This window comes from Triticum aestivum, chromosome 1B (assembly GCF_018294505.1).
Source record: "Triticum aestivum cultivar Chinese Spring chromosome 1B, IWGSC CS RefSeq v2.1, whole genome shotgun sequence".
Taxonomy (NCBI): domain Eukaryota; kingdom Viridiplantae; phylum Streptophyta; class Magnoliopsida; order Poales; family Poaceae; genus Triticum; species Triticum aestivum.
Genome location: NC_057795.1, coordinates 44,180,466 through 44,202,145, shown reverse-complemented (window position 1 = coordinate 44,202,145; position 21,680 = coordinate 44,180,466). Strand labels below are relative to the sequence as shown.

Sequence of the window (21,680 nt, the reverse complement as noted above, 5' to 3'; positions counted from 1 at the left end):
CTTCTGAAATTGCACTAAATCTTTGTTTAGTTTGAAAAACCTTGCTGGTGATGCCCTGTTCCTGCGACCCTACAAGCACGAAAAAAATGGGCTAAGTTAAACTTTGTGTGACAGAAATTAGCAAGTATCAATATTGTTTCCATGATGATGCGATGTTTATCCTATACATAATACCATCATTTGTTCTTACAACTTCAACATGCTCAAAACTGCTAGTGGCCTTGCTTACGCACGAGTTAACAGCCAAAAACCATACCTAGAATTGCTAAAAAATAACACATTCATCTCGCAACTTCTAAAAAGAACGCACAAAATCCATACAGCCTTGAAAAAAATGGAATCTGAAAACTACGATTCATGATGCATGAATACCTCATTTCCGCATGTTTTTCGGCATTTTGGCTTTGATTCACCCTTCTCTGTGACCTCCTTGCCTTCTGAATCATCATCTTGTGCACTGGCATTGCTATCTGTGTCTGACGGGCGATTCCCGCGACAAATTATTCCTTTAGTGCACATACGCTTGTAGCCAATCATAGTTGGGTTCTGTTGTTGTAATGAGTGTGCCTGCATTGGAGGAAATGTGTTCATCTGTTTCGCATTAGAAAAAGTCACGAAACTCGAACATGGCAAACATGACAGACGCTCCACCGTGCCACGCTCAAAGCTCTTACCTCTGCTCCTCGTACACCCTCTTGGTTTGCTTGTAAACCCTGACCATCACTTTCCTTCCTTGCCTCGAACATTTTGGACACTGCAAACACATAATACAGTATTTTCAGGTTGCTAATAAAAAAGGGACTTCACTACTTGTAACACTGTAGGTTGCTTACAACACATGAAAAAAGACATTTCCTAGAGCTCATTGATGAACCATTAAAGCAACACAAACTTGATTTAGGCAACGAAGACAAACTTACACAACTACTGATTAGGAAACTTTGGTTCAGACTAACGCACAACTTCTATGCTGATTTGTGGCAAGTTACTAGAAAAAAAGGGCCTGACAAAAATCTAGAAAGACAAGTCCAACAAATTCTGTTTAAAACGCTGCCCCAACAATCTGTTAATTTCAGCAAACTACACCATCATTGATCAGACATCTTATATATTAAGAAAAGTTTGGGCATCTTAAAGCTTGTAATCCTCTTATACAATTGGCAATTTTGCAGTTCGAGAAAATTGTGATGGAAATATACAACACAATAATAGATGTCCATAAGAGATACATGCAGAAAACAACAAACAAACACTTGTCAAACACATCTATGAATTGTTATCATGAGTATAACGGAAAGACACGGTTCAGGGAGCACCATGTGTGGTGCCAAACACATGGCATAACAAAAAGCAAGTATTCCGTGAAGTGGTCTGTTGTAGTATGATACTTTAGCATATGTGTTGCAAATGGCAACGGCTATCGACGCTATTCGATGAAAACTGAACTAAACAAACTCCTTTAAAAGTTTCGGCAACTCATCCAGCCTCAATCAAGCAACCCATGCACAATGTTGAAGCAACTCGGTTAACAGCCCCAGTACAGGTAGTTCAGACAGCTCTAAAAAAGTTTCGGCAACTTAATCAACGTTGAACAGGCAACTTGTATACAATGTCAAATCAACTCGGTGAACGCTCCCACGCCTAGTAGTTCAAACAACTCTAATTTTGCCAACTCATATAGCCTCAATCAGGCAACTCCTGCACAAAATTGAAGCAACTCCATAAGCTGTTTGAAGCAACTCTTCAAACAGTTCTAATTTCGCCAACTCATATAGCCTCAATCAGGCAACTCTTGCACAAAATCGAAGCAACTCCTCAAAAAATCCTAAACGAAGTTCACAAACATCTGCCAAAACAAATGCCCATCTCATACCAACCAGATCTGGGACGAGAACTGATAGCACACCAACAATCCCTCACGGCATGACCCCATGGTTTCCCACCACGAGGCACCACGATTCGTCCCTAAGTGAAGCAAAACCACTACAACCTATGGGAGTGTGATTACATCCACCTCCATGCTCGCATGAATCCCCGCTAAATCCCAACCCTCCGCAACCGAGGACACGCAGAAAGCAGAGAGAACGGCGGCGATGGGTGCATACCTCAGGATTCCAGAATCCTATAGAATACTAGGCCATCGGACACGCAGCGCCGTCGGCGACCTTCACCACGCACCCTTTTGGCCCTGGGCGCGGCGAGATTGAACCCGTTCCGCCTTATTCTGCGGGGGCTGCGCGCACCTACGCACACTCGCGGAGCTCTGTCGCTCAAACACCGCCGCCGTGCACGCCCTTCGCTCTCCGGCAGCCGGCGGCGGCTTGGGGGCCGCGGTTGAACTGCGGCTTGGGGGCTTGGCGTCGAGGAGGGAGAGAGAGAAGGGGAGAGAATGGGGGGCGGATTGGGAGGATTGGGGCGGTGGCTCTCGGCAGTTTCGAACACTCCACCAACGGACGGGACGTGTGGGTAGTGGTGGGCCATCCCAGGTGAATACGTGTCCGCGGGGGGAGGCCGAACCGTTCGTCCCGACCAAGAATACCTGGGCTCGATCGCGCGCGGTTCGTCTCGATCGAACGGTGATAAAGGGTGTGTGCTGAAACGTGACAACCAGCATCCAGTTGCTTTTTAGCATTTAGAAAGATTAAAAAACTGAAGGAGTGTACGGTACAGTAAGTATGGGCATCTTATTTGATTTTAGGAAAACACTTGTTTTCCACCGGCTAATAACAACGAAGCTTAAGCCGTCTCTCTCTCCCACCACGTGTCCCCTGTGAACCACGCACCTCTTCCTCTCTCCTTGTTGTCTTCTTCAACAGCCACAACGAGGTAGCAGCGAGTCACCACCGGCTACCGGCACAACAAGGGATGAAGCATGATTGCTTCCCATCCCGGCCATTGGCCATCACCGCCGTGTGCTGCAAAGCAGCAACCGCCGTTGATGCCCCGCTTTGCGTCGCATCCGCCGTTGGTGTCATGCACTTCGTCCAGCATCTGCCATCGCCGTCGCCGTCACACGCTGCATAGCATCAACTGTCGTCGCCGCCATGCGTTGCATTGCAGCATCCGCTGGCGCCCCCGTGCGCTGCATAGCAGCAACCGTCAAAGCCGCGCGCTGCGTCGCAACCATCGTCGCAGCCATGTGTTGCCTCGTAGTCATAGCATCCGTCGGCGTCGTCGCGAGCTGCATAGCAGCAACCGTCGTCAAGTTATGTTGTTGGAAAGGGATCGCCGGGATGGCTGTTGGCCACCATGCTGCGATGCAACACTTGTCGGCTCAGCTAGTGTTGTGTTGCTGGCTTCAGCACCCACCGGCGCTACTAGCCGGATGGACAGCGACGCCGTGGGGTCATAGCTGGTGCTGCGATGCAGCTTTGGCTGGTGCTGCTAGCCAGCTGGGGGAACGATGCCATGTGGCTGCGATGCAACGCTTGTCGGCGTAGCTACCGCTAATAGCCGGATGTGTAATGACGCCCGCGGTGCAACCCTCGTCGGTGTAGTTGGTGCTCGTCGCAGCTGCCAATGCTATAAGCCGGATGGGGCGTCGTGGTACTGCTTGGCTGAGTGGCCGACGAAGCGGGCGTCAATTCTTCCAGCGACAATGCGCGCACTTGATTTCAGCGGACAGAGAAGCCTGAAGTGGGGCAATTTGGAGGCGGCAGCCGACGCGCTGCGGGGTACCGCCGTGCTGCAAAGAAGCCGCTGATGTTTTGGAGCGACATCGGTGCTGCATTGCGGGAAGCCGGCGGTGTTGCGTCCAGTGTTGCAGAGCGCCGCCAGAGCTGCGGCCAGGGCCGTACCTTAAAAAATGGAGGCCCGGTGCAAAATCAAAAACAAGGCCCTCGGCATAGAAAAATGGCAAGTAGAAAACAAGGCTTTGTTATGTATATCATCTTTCTTTCTGTGCTTTTTAATTGATAATCTCATCGCCATGAACCTCAACAGCACAAGTATCTACACTACAAATTTCAGAAGGAATATTCGATTCTTTTGCTAATAAGTTATCAAAAGCGTCTTTTTGAGGTCGAGTGAGTTTTTCAATCTCTTTCATTTTCTTACATTTTTCATACCCGACTCAAATTTCCTAATTCTAGAACTACAAGACATCTCAGAAAATAAAACTAAAGAGGCAAATTTCATGCACTAAAAACTGAACATAGAAACAACAAGGGATGAAGCAACCTTTGATTCCATAAAAAAAAATCCTTTGATAGACATGGAAAGAAGATCATGTGGCGGTACTGTATGTGGCATTGGTACTGGTAGTCCAGTTGATCCTCTTGATGAACCAATGACCTAGCGATGGTGGCCTCCCTCTGACTTTGATCGGTGCACGGGCCACCAGCAAGCAAAAAGGGGATTGAAATAATCAGATGAGAGAACAGAGAAAAAGGCACCGAATAGACATATGGATTGAGGGTGGAGCAGTTCATACTGATTGCGTCAGGGATTTGTTTTGGGGAAAATGTGAGTGCATTACTCCATTGGAGAAGACCGGGAGCTGAGATAAAATACTTGGACTATGCGAAGAGAAAGGGATGTTTGTGCTGCAAGAGAGAGAAGAGGAAGACGTGAATGAGATGGGGTTGGGAGTAAATTTCTTGCAGATTCCGAAGCAGCATTGTTTGCTAGATGCATTGTTTAACCATAGTTAAAGTATTCATTAGTACTAGTAAAAATTTGGGGGCCCTGCCAAGTTGGGGGCCCTGTGCACTTGAACACCCTGCACAGGTGTCCGGTACGGGCCTGGCTGCGGTGACACCGGTCGTGCGTTGACGATGCCGCGAACTTAGGGAAGCAACAAACCGTGATGTGTTCGATAGGGAAGACGAGGCAAAGTGCTCTGTTTGTGTTGGCATCCAATGGCTAGGTGCGTTCTAATCAGGGTGGATCGGACGGTGGAAGAGCCTGACTTATTTTCCACCAAAATCAGCCGGCTGATCCCTAGCATCGGCCTTAATTTCAAGTTTGAAAAAAGTCAAAGTTGGTACAAAGTTGAGTCACTTATTTTGGTATGGAGGGAATAATATATTCTACGATATATTGTCACAACCAAGGCTGTAATTAAAAATATTTTAATATTACATTTCATTGTTATTCAAATTTTCAATGCTATGAGAGCAAAACTTGATTATTATTACACCTCTTTTAACTTTAACGGATAACCAACTAGATTGTTTGCACTTGTATTTATGTCCGGTATTTTATTTTATACTAGCACATATGCCCTTGCGTTGCAACGGGAGATATGTTTTTTATGAGAAACAACGGGAGCCATAATTGACGTGTCAATCGAAAACGGTCTCAGCGACAAATCTAGGAGATGCGGTCTTCTCTCTCGTCATGTTTTGCCGGTGAGATCTTGATACTCGTGGGGTTGGTCGGTGTGGCGGCAACCATCCAACTCATACCTTTTTTCTCCCTCCGGGTCTACCTCCGTCTTGGGGTTGTGGCCACCTCCTCCTATGGTGGCGCGACGACTATGGTTGCTTCGACCACTCTCTTCTACGATGGCGTAACCAGATGGGTTACTAACTGCAGCGCATAAATTCTGTTTCATTAGAATAATAAACGCTTATAACTATGTATGAATGTCTCTTCTTTATCAGGGTTTATTTTAAGTATTTTAGCGCTCACATGCCCATATTTTTTACGTTAGAAACAAACAGACATATCCCCTTTTTATTATCAGGTGCCCACAATTTCTTTCAATTATAGCCAACCAATATATACTCCCTTTTATTGGCATGTGTAAGTTACCACCGGCAATAATTTATGGAGTGCCTTGTTCTGCTCATGATTCTTAAGACAATTTCCTTATTCCCAGACAACCTCTTTATTTCCAGACAACGTAAGCTGGCGTGATTTGGTATAAAGCTTCAAGGTGTGATTATTCCTATCATAATTGCAAGCTAACTAAGTTGGTTTTGTTGATCGGCACAATAGGGAAGGTCCATAGTTCAATCCTCTCGCGGCCTAAATTTTTTGTTACTCATCTGTCCGACAAAAAGGAAAATATGTGGTAGACCCAATTCGGACCAGTAGGGGGACAAAGAGAAAAATGTCGTGAACTATGTGCGAAATGGGCGGAACAAAATCTTTACTTATATTTAATAGGAGGACCAACCGTTTTTATGTAACAAAGGAGACCTACTCGGTTCATCCTCTTGAGGAATTGGACGAGACCTTGCAAGTTCGATTCCTTATGGCTGCAAAATATGTTTGCCTAGCTCGGTGAAGATCGATGGGCTGCATACGGAGCTGGCCTAGTAGGGAGTGCGGATGAGGCCAATATAGCCTGAGCGGTAGAGCAATTATTTTTGTCTTTTCCTGTTTAAGTGCGGCTAACCACTCGAACAAATGTGTCCTACTAACCAATGGCCAGCATGAATACTTCACAACATACTGCAGCATTAGAGTTGAAACATTTTTTGATATTTTTTACTTTAAAAAAACTATGAATTGCCGAATATTCTTGGAAATGTTAACTAATTCAAAATTATGAAATAGTCTTTTGAAATTCCATATATTTTTTGGAAAACACGAACAAAATTTGAAACAACAATTTTTTTTGAAATTCAGAAAAAGTTGTAAAAACATGATCCTTTAATAAAAACATGAATATTTTTTGAGTTTGTACATATTTTGAAAATGGAAACATGTTTTGAACATTCAGAATGAATTTAGAAAATGTGTTTAATAAATATGAACATTAGTTTGAATTCATGAACATTTCACTGAAACAAGAAAATTTTCTGGATTTAGCACCTTTTTAAAAATGAACTTTTAAATCTTGAATAGTTTTAGAAAAACAATTTTTTTTGAAAAAAAGGGGAATTATGTAGAATTTCTAAGAAAAATTGGAGCAAGAAAAAAATTTAAATTTTGTTTATTATTCAAATCCGGAACATTTTTTAAAATTTTGACTCTCTTTTAACAATTTGAAAAATTGAAATTCTATTTTTTTGGAAATTTTGAATTAATAAAAATAGGAAAAGTAAAAATAAACTTGGAAGGGATAAAAGAAAGAAAGGAACAGAAACGGTAAAATAGAAACAAGAGATAAAAAACAGAAATGGGCTGGCCCAATCATGGGAGCCCAGTGCAAAGCAAAGACTATTTGCCGCATAGGGCTTTCCAAGCTGCATTGGCAGGAAAATGACTAGGCTAGTTTCACTCTACGAAAAGCGCAACCTACATATGAAATTCTAGACAAACCGGTTTTCCTATGATGGCAGACGACAAAAATTTAGTACCACCTCAGATAAAAATATATCTTTTCGACGAAAAACGGATGGAAAAATCGAAGAGACACACCTTGCTTTATTAGATAAATATAGATATATAGAGATATAGATTGAGACAAGATGCCTTTATTTTAGGACCATAATAACTGACTGTCTTCAGCGGCCGGGAAAGCGCGCAAAAATGGCTTATAGTAGCAACCGTTGTCGAGCTATGTTGCTGGAAAGGGGATCGCCGGGATGGCTGTTGGCCACCATGCTGCGATGCAACACTTGTCGGCTCAGCCAGTGTTGTGTTGCTAGCTTGCAGCACCCACCGGCGCTGCTAGCCGGATGGACAATGACGTCGTGGGGGCGTAGCTGGTGCTGCGATGCAGCTTTGGCTGGTGCTGCTAGTCATCTGGGGAACGATGCCATGTGGCTGCGATGCAACGCTCGTCGGCGTTGCTGCCGCTAATAGCCGGATGTGTAAAGACGCCCGCGGTGCAACCCTCGTCGGTGTAGCTGGTGCTCGTCTCAGCTGCCAATGCTATAAGCCGGATGGGGCGTCGTGGTACTGCTTGGCGGAGTGGCCGACGAGGCGGGCGTCAATTCTTCCGGCGAGGATGCGCGCACTTGACTTGCAGCGGACAGAGAAGCCTGAAGTGGGGCAATTTGGAGGCAGCAGCTGACGCGCTGCGGGGCACCGCCGTGCTGCGAGGAAGTCGCTGATGTGTTGGAGCGACATTGGTGCTGCATTGCGGGAGGCCGACGGTGTTGCATCCAGCGCTGCAGAGCGCCGCCAGAGCTGCGGCGACAACGGTCGTGCGTTGACGATGCCGCAAACTGAGGGAAGCAACAAACTGTGATGCGTTCGATAGGAAAGATGAGGCAAAGTGCTCTGTTTGTGTTGGCATCCAATGGCTAGGTGCGTTCTAATCAGGGTGGATCGGACGGTGGAAGAGCCGACTTTTTTTCCACCAAAATCAGCCGGCTAATCCCTAGCATCGGCCTTAATTTTAAGTTTAAAAAAAGTCAAAGTTGGTACAAAGTTGAGTCACTTATTTTGAGGCAATAATATATTCGACGCTATATTGTCACAACCAAGGTTGTAATTACAAATATTTTAATATTACATTTCATTGTTATTTAAATTTTCAATGCTATCAGAGCAAAACTTGATTATTACTACACCTCTTTTAACTATGACGGATAAGTAACTAGATTGTTTGCACTAGTATTTATGTCCGGCATTTTATTTTATACTAGCACATATGCCCTTGCGTTGCAACAGGAGATATGTTTTTTTATGAGAAACAACGGGAGCCATAATTGACGTGTCAATCGAAAACGGTCTCAGCGACAGAGCTAGGAGATGCGGTCTTCTCTCTCGTCATGTTTTGCCGGTGAGATCTTGATACTCGTGGGGTTGGTTGGTGTGGCGGCAACCATCCAACTCATACCTTTTTTTCTCCCTCCGGGTCTACCTCCGTCTTGGGGTTGTGGCCACCTCCTCCTATGGTGGCGCGACGACTATGGCTGCTTCGACCACTCTCTTCTACGATGGCGTAATTAGATGGGTTACTAATTGCAACGCATAAATTCTATTTCATTAGCATAATAAACGCATATAACTATGTATGAATGTCCCTTCTTTATCAGGGTTTATTTTGATTATTTTAGTGCTCACATGCCCATATTTTTTACGTTAGAAACAAACAGACATATTCCCTTTTTATTGCCAGGTGCCCACAATTTCCTTCAATTATAGCCAACTAACATATACTCCCTTTTATTGGCATGTGTAAGTTACCACCGGCAATGATTTATGGAGTCCCTCGTTCTGCTCATGATTCTTGAGACAACTTCTTTATTCCCAGACAACCTCTTTATTTTCAGACAACCTAGGGACATATAAAAACTGGTGTGATTTGGTATAAAGCTTCAAGGTGTGATTATTCCTATCATAATTGCAAGCTAACTAAGTTGATTTTGTTGATCGGCACAATAGGGAAGGTCCATAATTCAATCCTCTCGCAGCCTAAATTTTTTGTTACTCATCTGTCCGACAAAAAAGAAAATATGTGATAGACCCAATTCGGCCCAGTGGGGGGACAAACAGAAAAATGTCGTGAACTATGTGCGAAATGGCCGGAACAAAATCTTTACTTATATTTAATAGGAGGAGCAACCGTTTTTATGTAACAAAGGAGACCTTGCTCGGTTCATCCTCTTGAGGAATTGGACGAGACCTTGCAAGTTCGATTCCTTACTGCAAAATATTTTTGCCTAGCTCGGTGAGGATCGATGGGCCGCATGCAGAGCTGGCCTAGTAGGGAGTGCGGATGAGGCCAATATAGCCTGAGCGGCAGAGCAATTATTTTTGCCTTTTCCTGTTTAAGTGCGGCTAACTACTCGAACAAATGCCTTTTCCTTTTGTGGAGGAGGCTAGGTTGAGGTGCTTGGTAGAGGAGTTGGAGGAGAAGAAGAACACCATGTGGAAACAGAGGGCGCATGTCTGGTGGCTGGTAGATGGTGATCGGAATACAAGATACTTCCACCTCGTGGCGTCAGGGAGGAAGAAAGCTAATAGGATCAAAGAGTTGAGAAGGGAGGATGGGTCGGTTGTGGAGGAAGGAGACTTACCTAACTATGTCTGCTCGTTTTTTCAGGAACTTTTCTCCTCTTCGGCCGGGGATAGAGCCCATGAACTGATCGATACGGTCAGCCACGAGTAACTCCTGCCATGCGTCGTACCCTTGATGCTGTATACACGAGATAAGAAATCAAGTCAGCCCTGGATCACATTGGCGACCTCAAGGCACCGGGTCCGGACGGCATGCCCTCCGTGTTCTTCAAACGACATTGGCATTTCATGGGTGACCAAGTGGTTGAGGAAGTCCTTCGGGTGCTGAATGGTGGTAATATGCCCGCGGGTTGGAATGACACTCTTGTGGTCCTCATACCCAAGGTGAAAGACCCCTCCAGAATAAAGGATCTGCGACCGATCAGCCTCTGCAACGTTGTTTACAAGCTCATCTCGAAGGTCATAGCAAATCGGTTGAAGGTGGTGCTCCCGGACCTTATCTCTGAAAACCAAAGTGCCTTCGTACCGGGCCGGCTGATAACGGATAATGTTCTGATCGCCTATGAGATTTCGCACTTACTAAACAAGAGGAACGGACAGGAGGGGGTGACAGCGGTAAAGGCTGATATGAGCAAGGCATACGACAGAGTTGAGTGAAACTTTCTCCAGGCAATGCTGACCAAGATGGGCTTCAGTACTCGATGGGTAAATCTCGTCATGTCTTGTGTGCGTACGGTGCGTTATCAGATCAAGGTTAATGGCATCCTGACGGACCAGTTTTGCCCATCGCGTGGCCTGCGTCAAGGAGATCCTCTGTCGCCCTACCTCTTCGTCCTTTGTGCCGAGGGTCTCTCTTCTTTGCTGCATGAGGCTGAACGGGCGGGCAGGATCTCGGGCGTCAAGATATGCCAAGCTGCACCGAGCGTCTCACATCTCTTTTTTGCTGATGACTCTATGATCATGCTTAAAGCGAACCAGCAGGAGGCGGTTGCCCTCAGGGAGATTCTGGATTTGTATGAGAACTGCTCGGGACAATGTATCAACTTAGAAAAATTTGCTCTTATGTTCTCACAAAACACTTCGGAGGAGTCCAAAGACGAGGTCAAGGCTGCACTTGGCATTGTCAGTGAGGATTGGAAAGAAAGATATCTCGGGCTACCGGTACATGTGGGTAGATCACGAAGGAAGGTGTTTGCATACATCAAAAAGAACCTGTGTGGACGCATGAATGGATGGCAGGAGCGGCTGCTGGCCAAGACGAGCAAGGAAACTTTGGTTAAGGCGGTTGGACAGGCTATACCGACCTTCGCCATGTCATGCTTCGACTTAACCAAGGGTTTTTGCAAGGACCTCGATTCTCTGATGAACAAATTCTGGTGGAGTCAACAAGATAAAGAGAATACGATGCATTGGATCAGTTGGGATACGTTGACACAACCAAAGGCGCTGGGAGGGCTGGGATTCAGGAACATGCACGATTTCAATATCGCAATGCTTTCAAGGCAAGGGTGGCGATTTCTTCAAGACCCAGAGAGTCTATGTGCGCGCATTCTGAAGGCTCACTACTTTCCTCACTGCTCAATTCTGGAGGCCGAGGCGAAAGAGGGTACCTCTTATTCCTGGAGAAGCATTTTGCATGGTCTTCAGCTCATCAAGCAAGGGTACATCTGGCGTATTGGGGACGGTACTCAAGTGAACATATGGACGGACCCGTGGATTCCTAGGGCCTGGTCGCACCAAGTTATCACCCCCAAAGGGCAGAACATCCTAACACATGTCAGCGAGTTGATTTGCCCCATCACGGGCTCTTGGGACTCACAACTGGTGCATGATTTATTTTGGCCGGATGATGCCCAACGCATCCTACAAATTCCCCTACGGGAAGGTGCTACTGACTTCATTGCGTGGCACTTTGACTCCAAAGGGCAGTTTTCGGTCCGAAATGCGTATAAGCTTCAGGTTCACCTTGAAAGAAGGAGCACCACGACTCGAGCTGGGAGTAGCACTACGAGCATGGGAAACTTTGAGAGATGCGAAGGCCTGGAAGCGCCTCTGGAAGCTTCCATGCCCACGGAAAATTCAGATGTTTGCATGGAGGATAAAACACGAGTCACTTGCCTTCAGAACCAATTTCACCCGGAGAGGGTTGAAGCTCGACAACACAAAGTGTCTGTTCTGCGGATGTGCTGACGAGGATGGAGCTCATCTCTTCATCAAGTGTAAACACGTGAAGCCAGTGTGGAGGGCACTCAGGTTCGAGAAGGAGAGGAATGAGCTTGAAGAGATCACGTCTGTGCATGCAATGCTGGACTATTTATGGGGTCTAAATGAAAAAAAAACGCGTGCAGATTCTCACCATGTGGTGGCACTGGTGGAACAATCGCAATAAGCTTAGAGAGGGAGAGCTGACAGTACCTTGCGAAGAACTGACACGACGAGTGTTGGCAAACTCGCTGGAGTACTTGCAGCTCTTCGCGAAAATGAAGGAGGAGCTAAAATGGCAGCCCCCGGAGGAAGTGATGATCAAAATTAACCTGGATGACGCCTTCAGACCGGGCGACAACTTTGCCACTTGGGGAGTCGTGGCCCGGGATGGATCTGGAGAGGTAATCACTGCCCGAGCAGGCAAGACGGAACAGGTGACAAGTCCCTTCGGAGCTGAAGCCATTGCACTCTCGGAAGCAATCAACACTGCAGCGGATCTCGGGGCGTTACGTGTGGTTTTTGAAACCGACTCGACACTTCTCCAGGAAGCTATGAACATGAGGAGAGCTGACTCGTCACCGTATGCAGCACTCATCGAAGATACCAAGCTCCAACTCAGGCTGCAACAGGTCCAAGTGTGCCGTAGGGAGGCAAACTCAATTGCACATGAACTGGCCCAACTAGGACGTCAGTGTATGTCTAATAAATGTATCGTGTGGAACGATGATGTACCGCCCCGAGTGGCGATTTGGCCAGGCACCGTTAAGTTATAAAGCTTTGCTTTACCCTAAAAAAAAATCTACTCGAACAAATGTGTCCTACTAACCAATGGCCAGCGTGAATACTTAACAACATACTGCAGCATTAGAGTTGAAACATTTTTTGATTTTCTTTAACTTTAAAAAAACTATGAATTGCCGAATATTCTTGGAAATGTTAATAAATTCAAAATTATGAAATAATTTTTTGAAATTCAATTTTTTTTGAAAAACATGAACAAAACTTGAAACAACAATTTTTTTGAAATTCGGAAAAAGTTGTAAAAACATGATCCTTTTATAAAAACACGAATATTTTTTGAGTTTGTAAATATTTTGTAAATGGAAACATGTTTTCAGTATTCAGAATGAATTTATAAAATGTGTTTAATAAATATGAACATTATTTTGAATTCACAAACATTTCACAAAAACTAGAATATTTTCTGGACTTGGCACTTTTTAAAAAATGAATTTTTTAAATCTTGAATAGTTTTATAATAACAATTTTCTTTTGAAAAATGGGGAATTATGTTGAATTTCTAAAAAAATTGGAGCAAGAATTTTTTTTTGTTTATTATTCAAATCCGGAACATTTCTTTAAATTTTGACTCTCTTTTAGAAATTTGAAAAAAAAATGAAATTCTATTTTATGGAAATTGTGAATTAACAAAAATAGGAAAAATAAAAATAAACTTGGAAGGGATAAAAGAAAGAAAGGAACAGAAACGGTAAAATAGAAACAAGAGATAGAAAATGGAAATGGGCCGGCCCAATCATGGGAGCCCAGTGCAAAGCCAGGAGTATTTGCCACATAAAACGGCAAATAGGGCTTTCCAAGCTGCATTGGCAGGAAAATAACTAGGCTAGTTTCGCTCTACGACAATGCGCAACCTACATATGAAATTCTAGACAAACCGGTTTTCCTATTATGGCAGATGACAAGAATTTAGTACCACCTCGGATAAAAAAATATCTTTTCGACGATGAACGGATGGAAAAATCGAAGAGACACACCTTGCTTTATTAGATAAATATAGATATATAGAGATATAGATTGAGACAAGATGCCTTTATTTTAGGACCATAATAACTGACTGTCTTCAGCGGCGGGAAAGCGCACAAAAATGGCTTATAGCAGCAACCGTCGTCGAGCTATGTTGTTGGAAAGGGGATCGCCGGGATGGCTGTTGGCCACCATGCTGCGATGCAACACTTGTCGGCTCAGCCATTGTTGTGTTGCTGGCTTGCAGCACCCATTGGCGCTGCTAGCCGGATGGACGGCGACGCCGTGGGGGCGTAGCTGGTGCTGCGATGCAGCTTTGGCTGGTGCTGCTAGCCAGCTGGGGAACAATGCCATGTGGCTGCGATGCAACATTCGTCGGCGTAGCCGTGTAGCTGCCGCTAATAGCCGGATGTGTAATGACGCCCGCGGTGCAACCCTCGTCGGTGTAGCTGGTGCTCGTCGCAGCTGCCAATGCTATAAGCTGGATGGGGCGTCGTGGTACTTCTTGGCGGAGTGGCCGACGAGGCGGGCGTCAATTCTTCCGGCGACAATGCACACACTTGATTTGCAGCGGACAGAGAAGCCTGAAGTGGGGCAATTTGGAGGCAGTAGCCGACGCGTTGCGGGGTACCGCCGTGCTGCGAGGAAGTCGCTGATGTTTTGGAGCGACATCGGTGCTGCATTGCGGGAGGCCGGTAGTGTTGCGCCCAGTGCTGCAGAGCGCCGCCAGAGCTGCGGCGACACCGGTCGTGCGTTGACAATGCCGCGAAATGAGGGAAGCAACAAACTGTGATGCGTTCGACAGGGAAGACGAGGCAAAGTGCTTTATTTGTGTTGGCATCCAATAGCTAGGTGCGTTCTAATCAGGGTGGATCGGATGGTGGAAGAGCCGACTTATTTTCCACCAAAATTAGCCGGCTGATCCCAGCATCGGTCTTAATTTGAAGTTTGAAAAAAGTTAAAGTTGGTACAAAGTTGAGTCACTTATTTTGATATGGAGGGAATAATATATTCGACGATATATTGTCACAACCAAGGTTGTAATTACAAATACTTTAATATTACATTTCATTGTTATTCAAATTTTCAATGCTATGAGAGCAAAACTTGATTATTATTACACCTTTTTTTATCATTGACGGATAACCAACTAGATTGTTTGCACTAGTATCTATGTCTGGCATTTTATTTTATACTAGCACATATGCCCTTGCGTTGCAACGGGAGATATGTTTTTTTATGAGAAACAACGGGAGCCATAATAGACGTGTCAACCGAAAACGGTCTCAGCGACAGAGCTAGGAGATGCGGTCTTCTCTCTCGTCATGTTTTGCCAGTGAGATCTTGATACTCGTGTGGTTGGTCGGTGTGGCGGCAACCATCCAACTCATACCTTTTTTCTTCCTCCGGGTCTACCTCCGTCTTGGGGTTGTGGCCACCTCCTCCTATGGTGGCGCGACGACTATGGTTGCTTTGACCACTCTCTTCTACGACGGCGTAACCAGATGGGTTACTAACTGCAGCGCATAAATTCTGTTTCATTAACATAATAAACGCATATAACTATGTATGAATGTCCCTTCTTTATCAGGGTTTATTTTGATTACTTTAGCGCTCACATGCCCATATTTTTTACGTTAGAAACAAACAGACATATTCCCTTTTTATTGCCAGGTGCCCACAATTTCTTTCAATTATAGCCAACCAACATATACTCCCTTTTATTGGCATATGTAAGTTACCACCGGCAATAGTTTATGGAGTCCCTTGTTATGCTCATGATTCTTGAGACAACTTCCTTATTCCCAGACAACCTCTTTATTTCCAGACAACCTAAGGACATATAAAAACTGACGTGATATGGTATAAAGCTTCAGGGTGTGGCTATTCCTATCATAATTGCAAGCTAACTAAGTTGATTTTGTTGATCGGCACAATAAGGAAGGTCCATAGTTCAATCCTCTCGCGGCCTAAATTTTTTGTTACTCATCTGTCCGATAAAAAAGAAAATATGTGGTAGACCCAATTCGGCCCAGTGGGGGGACAAACAGAAAAATGTCGTGAACTATGTGCGAAATGGGCGGAACAAAACCTTTACTTATATTTAATAGGAGGACCAACTGTTTTTATGTAACAAAGGAGACCTAGCTTGGTTCATCCTCTTGAAAAATCTTGAATAGTTTTAGAAAAACATTTTTTTTTTGAAAAATGGGGAATTATGTTGAATTTCTAAAAAAAATTGGAGCAAGAAAAAAAATTTAAATTTTGTTTATTATTCAAATCCGGAATTTTTTTTAAATTTGACTCTCTTTTAAAAAATTGAAATTCTATTTTTTAGAAATTTTTTATTAATAAAATTAGGAAAAATAAAAATAAACTTGGAAGGGATAAAAGAAAGAAAGGAACAGAAACAGTAAAATAGAAACAAGAGATAAAAAACGGAAATGGGCCGGCCCAATCATGGGAGCCCAGTGCAAAGTCAATACTATTTGCCGCATATAGCGGCAAAAAGGGCTTTCCAAGCTGCATTGGCAGGAAAGTAACTAGGCTAGTTTCGCTCTACAACAACGCGCAACCTACATATGAAATTCTAGACAAACGGGTTTTCCTATTATGGCAGACGACAAAAATTTAGGACCACCTCGGATAAAAAATATCTTTTCGATGATGAACGGATGAAAAAATCGAAGAGACACACCTTGCTTTATTAGATAAATATAGATATATAGAGATATAGATTGAGACAAGATGCCTTTATTTTAGGACCATAATAACTAACTGTCTTCAGCCAAGAATGCTAGGCAGGGGGATGGGGAGCGAACGATTTCATTGGCCAGAAAATAGCCCAGCGCGGCCTTCCCGCTTCATTTATGCCAAACAAAAAATCATGGACATATTCAAACCCAAAACAACAATCCAAACATTTACTAAATACTATGAAAATGTCAATTAGCTAAAAAATGTGTGCTAAATATATTTAATTACCATGTTATTAAAAATACTATTAAACGAGGACTTAGGAACACAAATTTATAATGACCATACTCTAAATTATAAAAAGTGAGGCAAAAAGTGCTAACCATCATAATTAAATTGAAAATTGTATACAATTTGCCATGAGGCATTTCAAGACATTCCAATAAAATTTGCATGGGCATAATTCTTTACAAATCTTCGATGAGTATTATTTTCAAAAATATTGTTGTGTGTACAAAGATATTTTTTTTCCCGGAAGTTGCCAATTGTATAAATTAAGCATCACCTGAAAAAAAGGAATTGTCATGTTATGTGCAATGAACTTGCCAAATTATTGATTGTAGATTTATTTACTGGCCCACAAGATCCAAGTCAATTTTATTCGTGGTTGATATCTTCAATTGTTACATGTCTGCTGGTTTCATAACAGCCCTCAAGGTGTGCAAGAACATCATAAGCCTTTGTTTTTGTGCTGTTTAAATAATGGTTCACAGAAAATCGATAAATTATGGTAAGGAGAAGCATGCCTCTTGATGCTCATCAATGCGTTCAGAACAGCCAGTTAGGCCAAGCCATCAAGAGTGTTGCAACCAACTGTTTTGAGAGGTAGAGATGGCAATCATTCAGAAGTTCAGATTGAAGTGGCAAATATCACAACATACTAACCTTTATCCTCTCATGGTGCTAAATCCATGTAGCCAAGTCAGCAATTCCAAAATTTTCCTTCTTATTTTTTGCGGTAATTCCATCATTTTCTAGTGCACTTCTCATTACCACCAACTTCACGCACTAGCATATTTAGAACAAGAAATTACACTCATGCATAACTTAAGAGCAAAATCATATACTGTAAAAATCATCAGTTGTTTGTCTATGGGCTAATGACATTCACGTATGTGATAGGAAAGGCACTAGGTAATATACTTGATTTAGTGGGAAAATAAACGTATGCCCTAGGTAATAGACTTGATTTAGTGGGAAAATAAACGTATGCCCTAGGTAATAGACTTGATTTAGGAGAAAAATCAGCATAGATGTTGTAAATTAGCATATCCACATATGCATATGTAGAGGCATGCCAGAAGCACAGAACCAACACTATTTATAAAAGAGAACATGGGAAGAAAAAGTACCTCCAGCGGCATGATGTCTTGAAGATCGTTTCCTTTGTAAAGATCCTCAAATTTATTATGTACCACCAAATTTTTGTCTCTTGAACAGGCAACATGGATCTAAAAATGAAGCCACATTCGGGAAGGAGACGCCTTCTCAACAAACATGTGGTTCAGAACCTTGAACATGCAGGTACCTCCTGCCTTCCTAGTTGAACCATCTTCCTAGTTGTGCATCAGAAGTTAGTTCAGAATAACAGCAACGAAATGCAATGGAAGCCATCTTCCAAATAATTTAATTTTAAGGATATTTAGCTAACACAGGAGTGACCATGAGCAATCAATACAAACCGTAGATAAATATGATAGAAAAGTCCCTTAAAGTGACATATATATGTTCATATTTCCGCCTAATGCATGTCTAAAAAAAACGCCAAGTGCACTAATCTGCTTTAATTATGCCAAAAAATTAAACCAACAAATTCAGTATAACATTCCACCATAATACATAATAACTTACTAGTTCGCTACTCATTACTTATAATCCATCAGTTTACTTAATAACAAAAATATAACTTAGTGGACGATATCACTACATCATGATTAACTTAGTTCACTACATCATTACATCACTCCATTACATCAGAACTAAGTTTATAAAGGCACAAGATTACAGCCTGAAGTCCATCAAGGACCAGACAACCCTAAATCCGAACTTCCCAGCACCACACGTAATTTCCTCTTCATTTGCGCCAGTGCGGTGTGGAGTGAAATAAAAGGTTCGTTCAGCACAAACACCAGCAGCCACATTATTGATTTGAAACTCCACCGTTCCTTCCAGACAGATAGTAATGACACTTCGCCGGAGTTTGATAACTCCACTTTCATCACTTCTAACCACGCCATCTAAAATGCTATCATGAATCACAATCGCTTTGTCAATATTCAGCTTGCGAGCTTTATCCGCTATGCCAACTGTTATATTTCCTTTAAAATGCCCCTCAGTGAGCTTGATTTCAAAGGTGCACTCGACTGCGTTAAGAACAGTTGCGAATCTCACTTCCGTAGTGCTGAGCCAGCTCTCAAGGGTTTCACTTCTAACCATGACATCTTCCTCTCTAGACAGTACTCGGCCATCAATGCTTATCAGACCCTTGCTGAATGGCCTGTCTGGAGACACTCCATCTTCCCTGATTTTAAGATCTATCTCTAGATAGATGAAATCAACCAGCACTAGACCTCGGCTTGGGCCAGTTAAAATCAGCATTCCATCCTATGAAAAGAATTGCACGAGAGATTAGAGTATGCTCATCCAAACACTGCTCAAAATGAAAATTGGAAGCATGCCATAAAAGCTACTCCATTTATATGCAAATGACTATCTGGATCGACAACCAGCAGCACTAAGATGACTCCATTTAGATGCCAATTAACAGTTGATATTAAATGCATCACGGAATAAAGTGAAACCCGGCTGGAACGAACTTAGAAACAAGGATGTACCTCGTTGAGACGCTGACAATCATCTCTATTGCGGTGGAAGAGATAAATGCACTTGTAGTCAATGCTGTCTCTGGCAATGACACGGCCATAGACATTGACTGGGAAGCCTACATCCGAGGAGACTATGCTGACGGAGAGGATGTTTGCAGAGTCTTCTAGCCCAAATTCATCTTGGTAGATACTATCGGTGTATCGCATTGGACGGACAGAAGCTGCAATGTATGGGCAATATAAATCAATCAAATTATTTCATCACAATAGACAGCCCCAGTTTGTGTTTTCCCCATTTCAATCCCACCGAGTTAAACCATCTAATATTCCTATTTCACTTCCGAGTTAACTTCAAGAGAAGCTATCATCTTACCATTTGTACCAAGTTAATTTCAGGTTTAGCCAAATCCGCGGTTTCTGTTGCTAAGTGATAATTCCTCCGTCCGGAAATATTTGTTGTAGAAATGGATGTATCTAGATGTATTTTAGTTCTAGATACATCCATTTTCATCTATTTTGATGACAAGTAATTCCGGACGGAGGGAGTACATATGCAGCATAAAAATGAATTCAGACTCGCTGTTCACTGCTATCCATCAATAATGAACATGTCGAGGATTCTCCAAATAGACGATTATACAGGTGAGAGACATCCTACTGTAACGTAATTCAGTTGCCAGACATCAGAAATTTAGTAATAACCCCTCCTTCCCAAAATCCCTGTCTTAGATTAAACAAGAAAAGAACAAGCAAGGATGAAGATGGAGGCCACTTACACTCCTCGTCGATGTTGAAGACGGAGAAGTCTCTGAGGAAAAACCGCGTGTAGACCTTGCGCCCTGCCTTGGGGTCGTGTTGGATGATGGAGTCCATGACCGCATCGTGTGCCTCGCTTCTCCGTCGGTTCTCCTCCGTCTTCCGCGCCTTCTCCTCCTCCTCCCGCCGGCGCCTCTCCACTTCCTTCTCCTTATCTGCCTCCATCTCCGCCCAGTCCTCCTCGTCAAGGAAGAGAAACTCCATGTACACGACCTCCTCCTCCCAACTCGCCGCCGCCCCAAAGCCGCCGCTGCCGCCGAGCCAATCGAGCGAACCCTACAGCGCCGCTGTCGACCCCTTTCCTTTTGTTGATCTATTTTTCTTTCTTTTTGAGCCGAACTCTTGATTCTTTGGGCTGGGCCAAAGCTCCTAGTGGCGTGTCAGCCACTCAGCTTACGCACAGTCCGTAATATTAGCGAGAGGTGTCCAAAAAGAAAAAAAAATCGTTTGAAGAATATACACAAGGTTTATCGGTTTTTTTTCGTTCATGTGTACTCTATGCAGTCACAAACTAAATAAACTAGTAGAACACCCGTGCGTTGCCACGGGCTCTTAATTCTTTTATTATTGTATCTATCAATACAATGCATATGAAATTTTGCATGTATAGATTTTATCTGATTGCGCATATAATGTATTATATTTTGTATGTAGAGAAAAGATAGCCGGCAACAATTAAAAATTAATGGAAATCCACTTCACGTGCAATGTAACTTGGCGATATATACACATAGAATAATGATTCAAATAATTATACGTTACAAACTAAGATCTACTTGATGTGATTAAGATATTACCTTACAACATCAAGTATGTTGTCTTAAGCTTCATTTGCATGGTACTTTAGCAAATGTAATAAAAAATTATTTCTCAACTTATCCTGCACAAGGAATATATATATTATATTTCAAACATAAAGTTTTGGAAGGATAAGGCACATCAAATGGCATATTTTAATGAAACATAGCCAACCTTTTTGTACCCATACATCAGAAATTCAGAAAAGATAATGTATTAGCAAAGTAAAAAACAAGCATGGATTTCTACTTACACTCTTCATCGATGTCAAAGACGGAGAAATCTCTAAGGAAGAACCGGGTGTAGACATCGCGCTCGACCTTGGGATCGTGCTGGATGATGGAGTCCATAACCGCTTCGTGTGCCTCGCATCTCCGCCGGTACTCTTTCTCCTCCCGCATCTTCGCCTCTTCCTCCCGCCGACACCTCTCTTCCTCCTCCTCCACATCCGCCACCATCTTTGCCATGTACGCCTCGCTAAAGAAGAGGGGCTCCATGTCCACGACCTCCTCCTCCTCTACATGCACCATGAATCCCAAGTCCCCACCGCCACAAGTCACCCAAGTCGTCGCCGCCGATGAGGCCTCGCCTGTCCGATACCTGTTTTTTTCTTTGGGCATCTAGAATAAGTTGTCTCCGAGCCCATCCAAAATATTTTCCTAGAAGTTTACTAGTAAAGTTTTAGTTAGTACTCCCTCCGTAAAGAAT

General features: G+C 43.4%; 1 protein-coding gene across 1 annotated transcript; it reads right to left on the bottom strand.

Moving 5' to 3' along the window:
• Nucleotides 1–18,392: 18,392 nt before the first annotated feature.
• Nucleotides 18,393–20,487, bottom strand: LOC123086035 (uncharacterized). The gene is made up of 3 exons (XM_044507732.1): nt 20,135–20,487; nt 19,368–19,579; nt 18,393–19,137 (listed from the first exon to the last, which is right to left on the bottom strand). The coding sequence occupies exons 1-3, from the start codon at nt 20,376–20,378 to the stop codon at nt 18,535–18,537; spliced, it is 1,059 nt and encodes a 352-aa protein (XP_044363667.1). The 5' UTR covers nt 20,379–20,487; the 3' UTR covers nt 18,393–18,534.
• Nucleotides 20,488–21,680: the final 1,193 nt, after the last annotated feature.

Coding starts and splice junctions, on each gene's coding strand:
- LOC123086035 (XM_044507732.1), bottom strand. CDS start 20,378: ATGGAGTTTCTCTTCCTTGACGAGGAGGACTGGGCGGAGATGGAGGCA. Junction 19,580..20,134: donor CTTCAACATCGACGAGGAGT/GTAAGTGGCCTC, acceptor CATACATTGCAG/CTTCTGTCCGTCCAATGCGA. Junction 19,138..19,367: donor ATTGTCAGCGTCTCAACGAG/GTACATCCTTGT, acceptor TTCTTTTCATAG/GATGGAATGCTGATTTTAAC.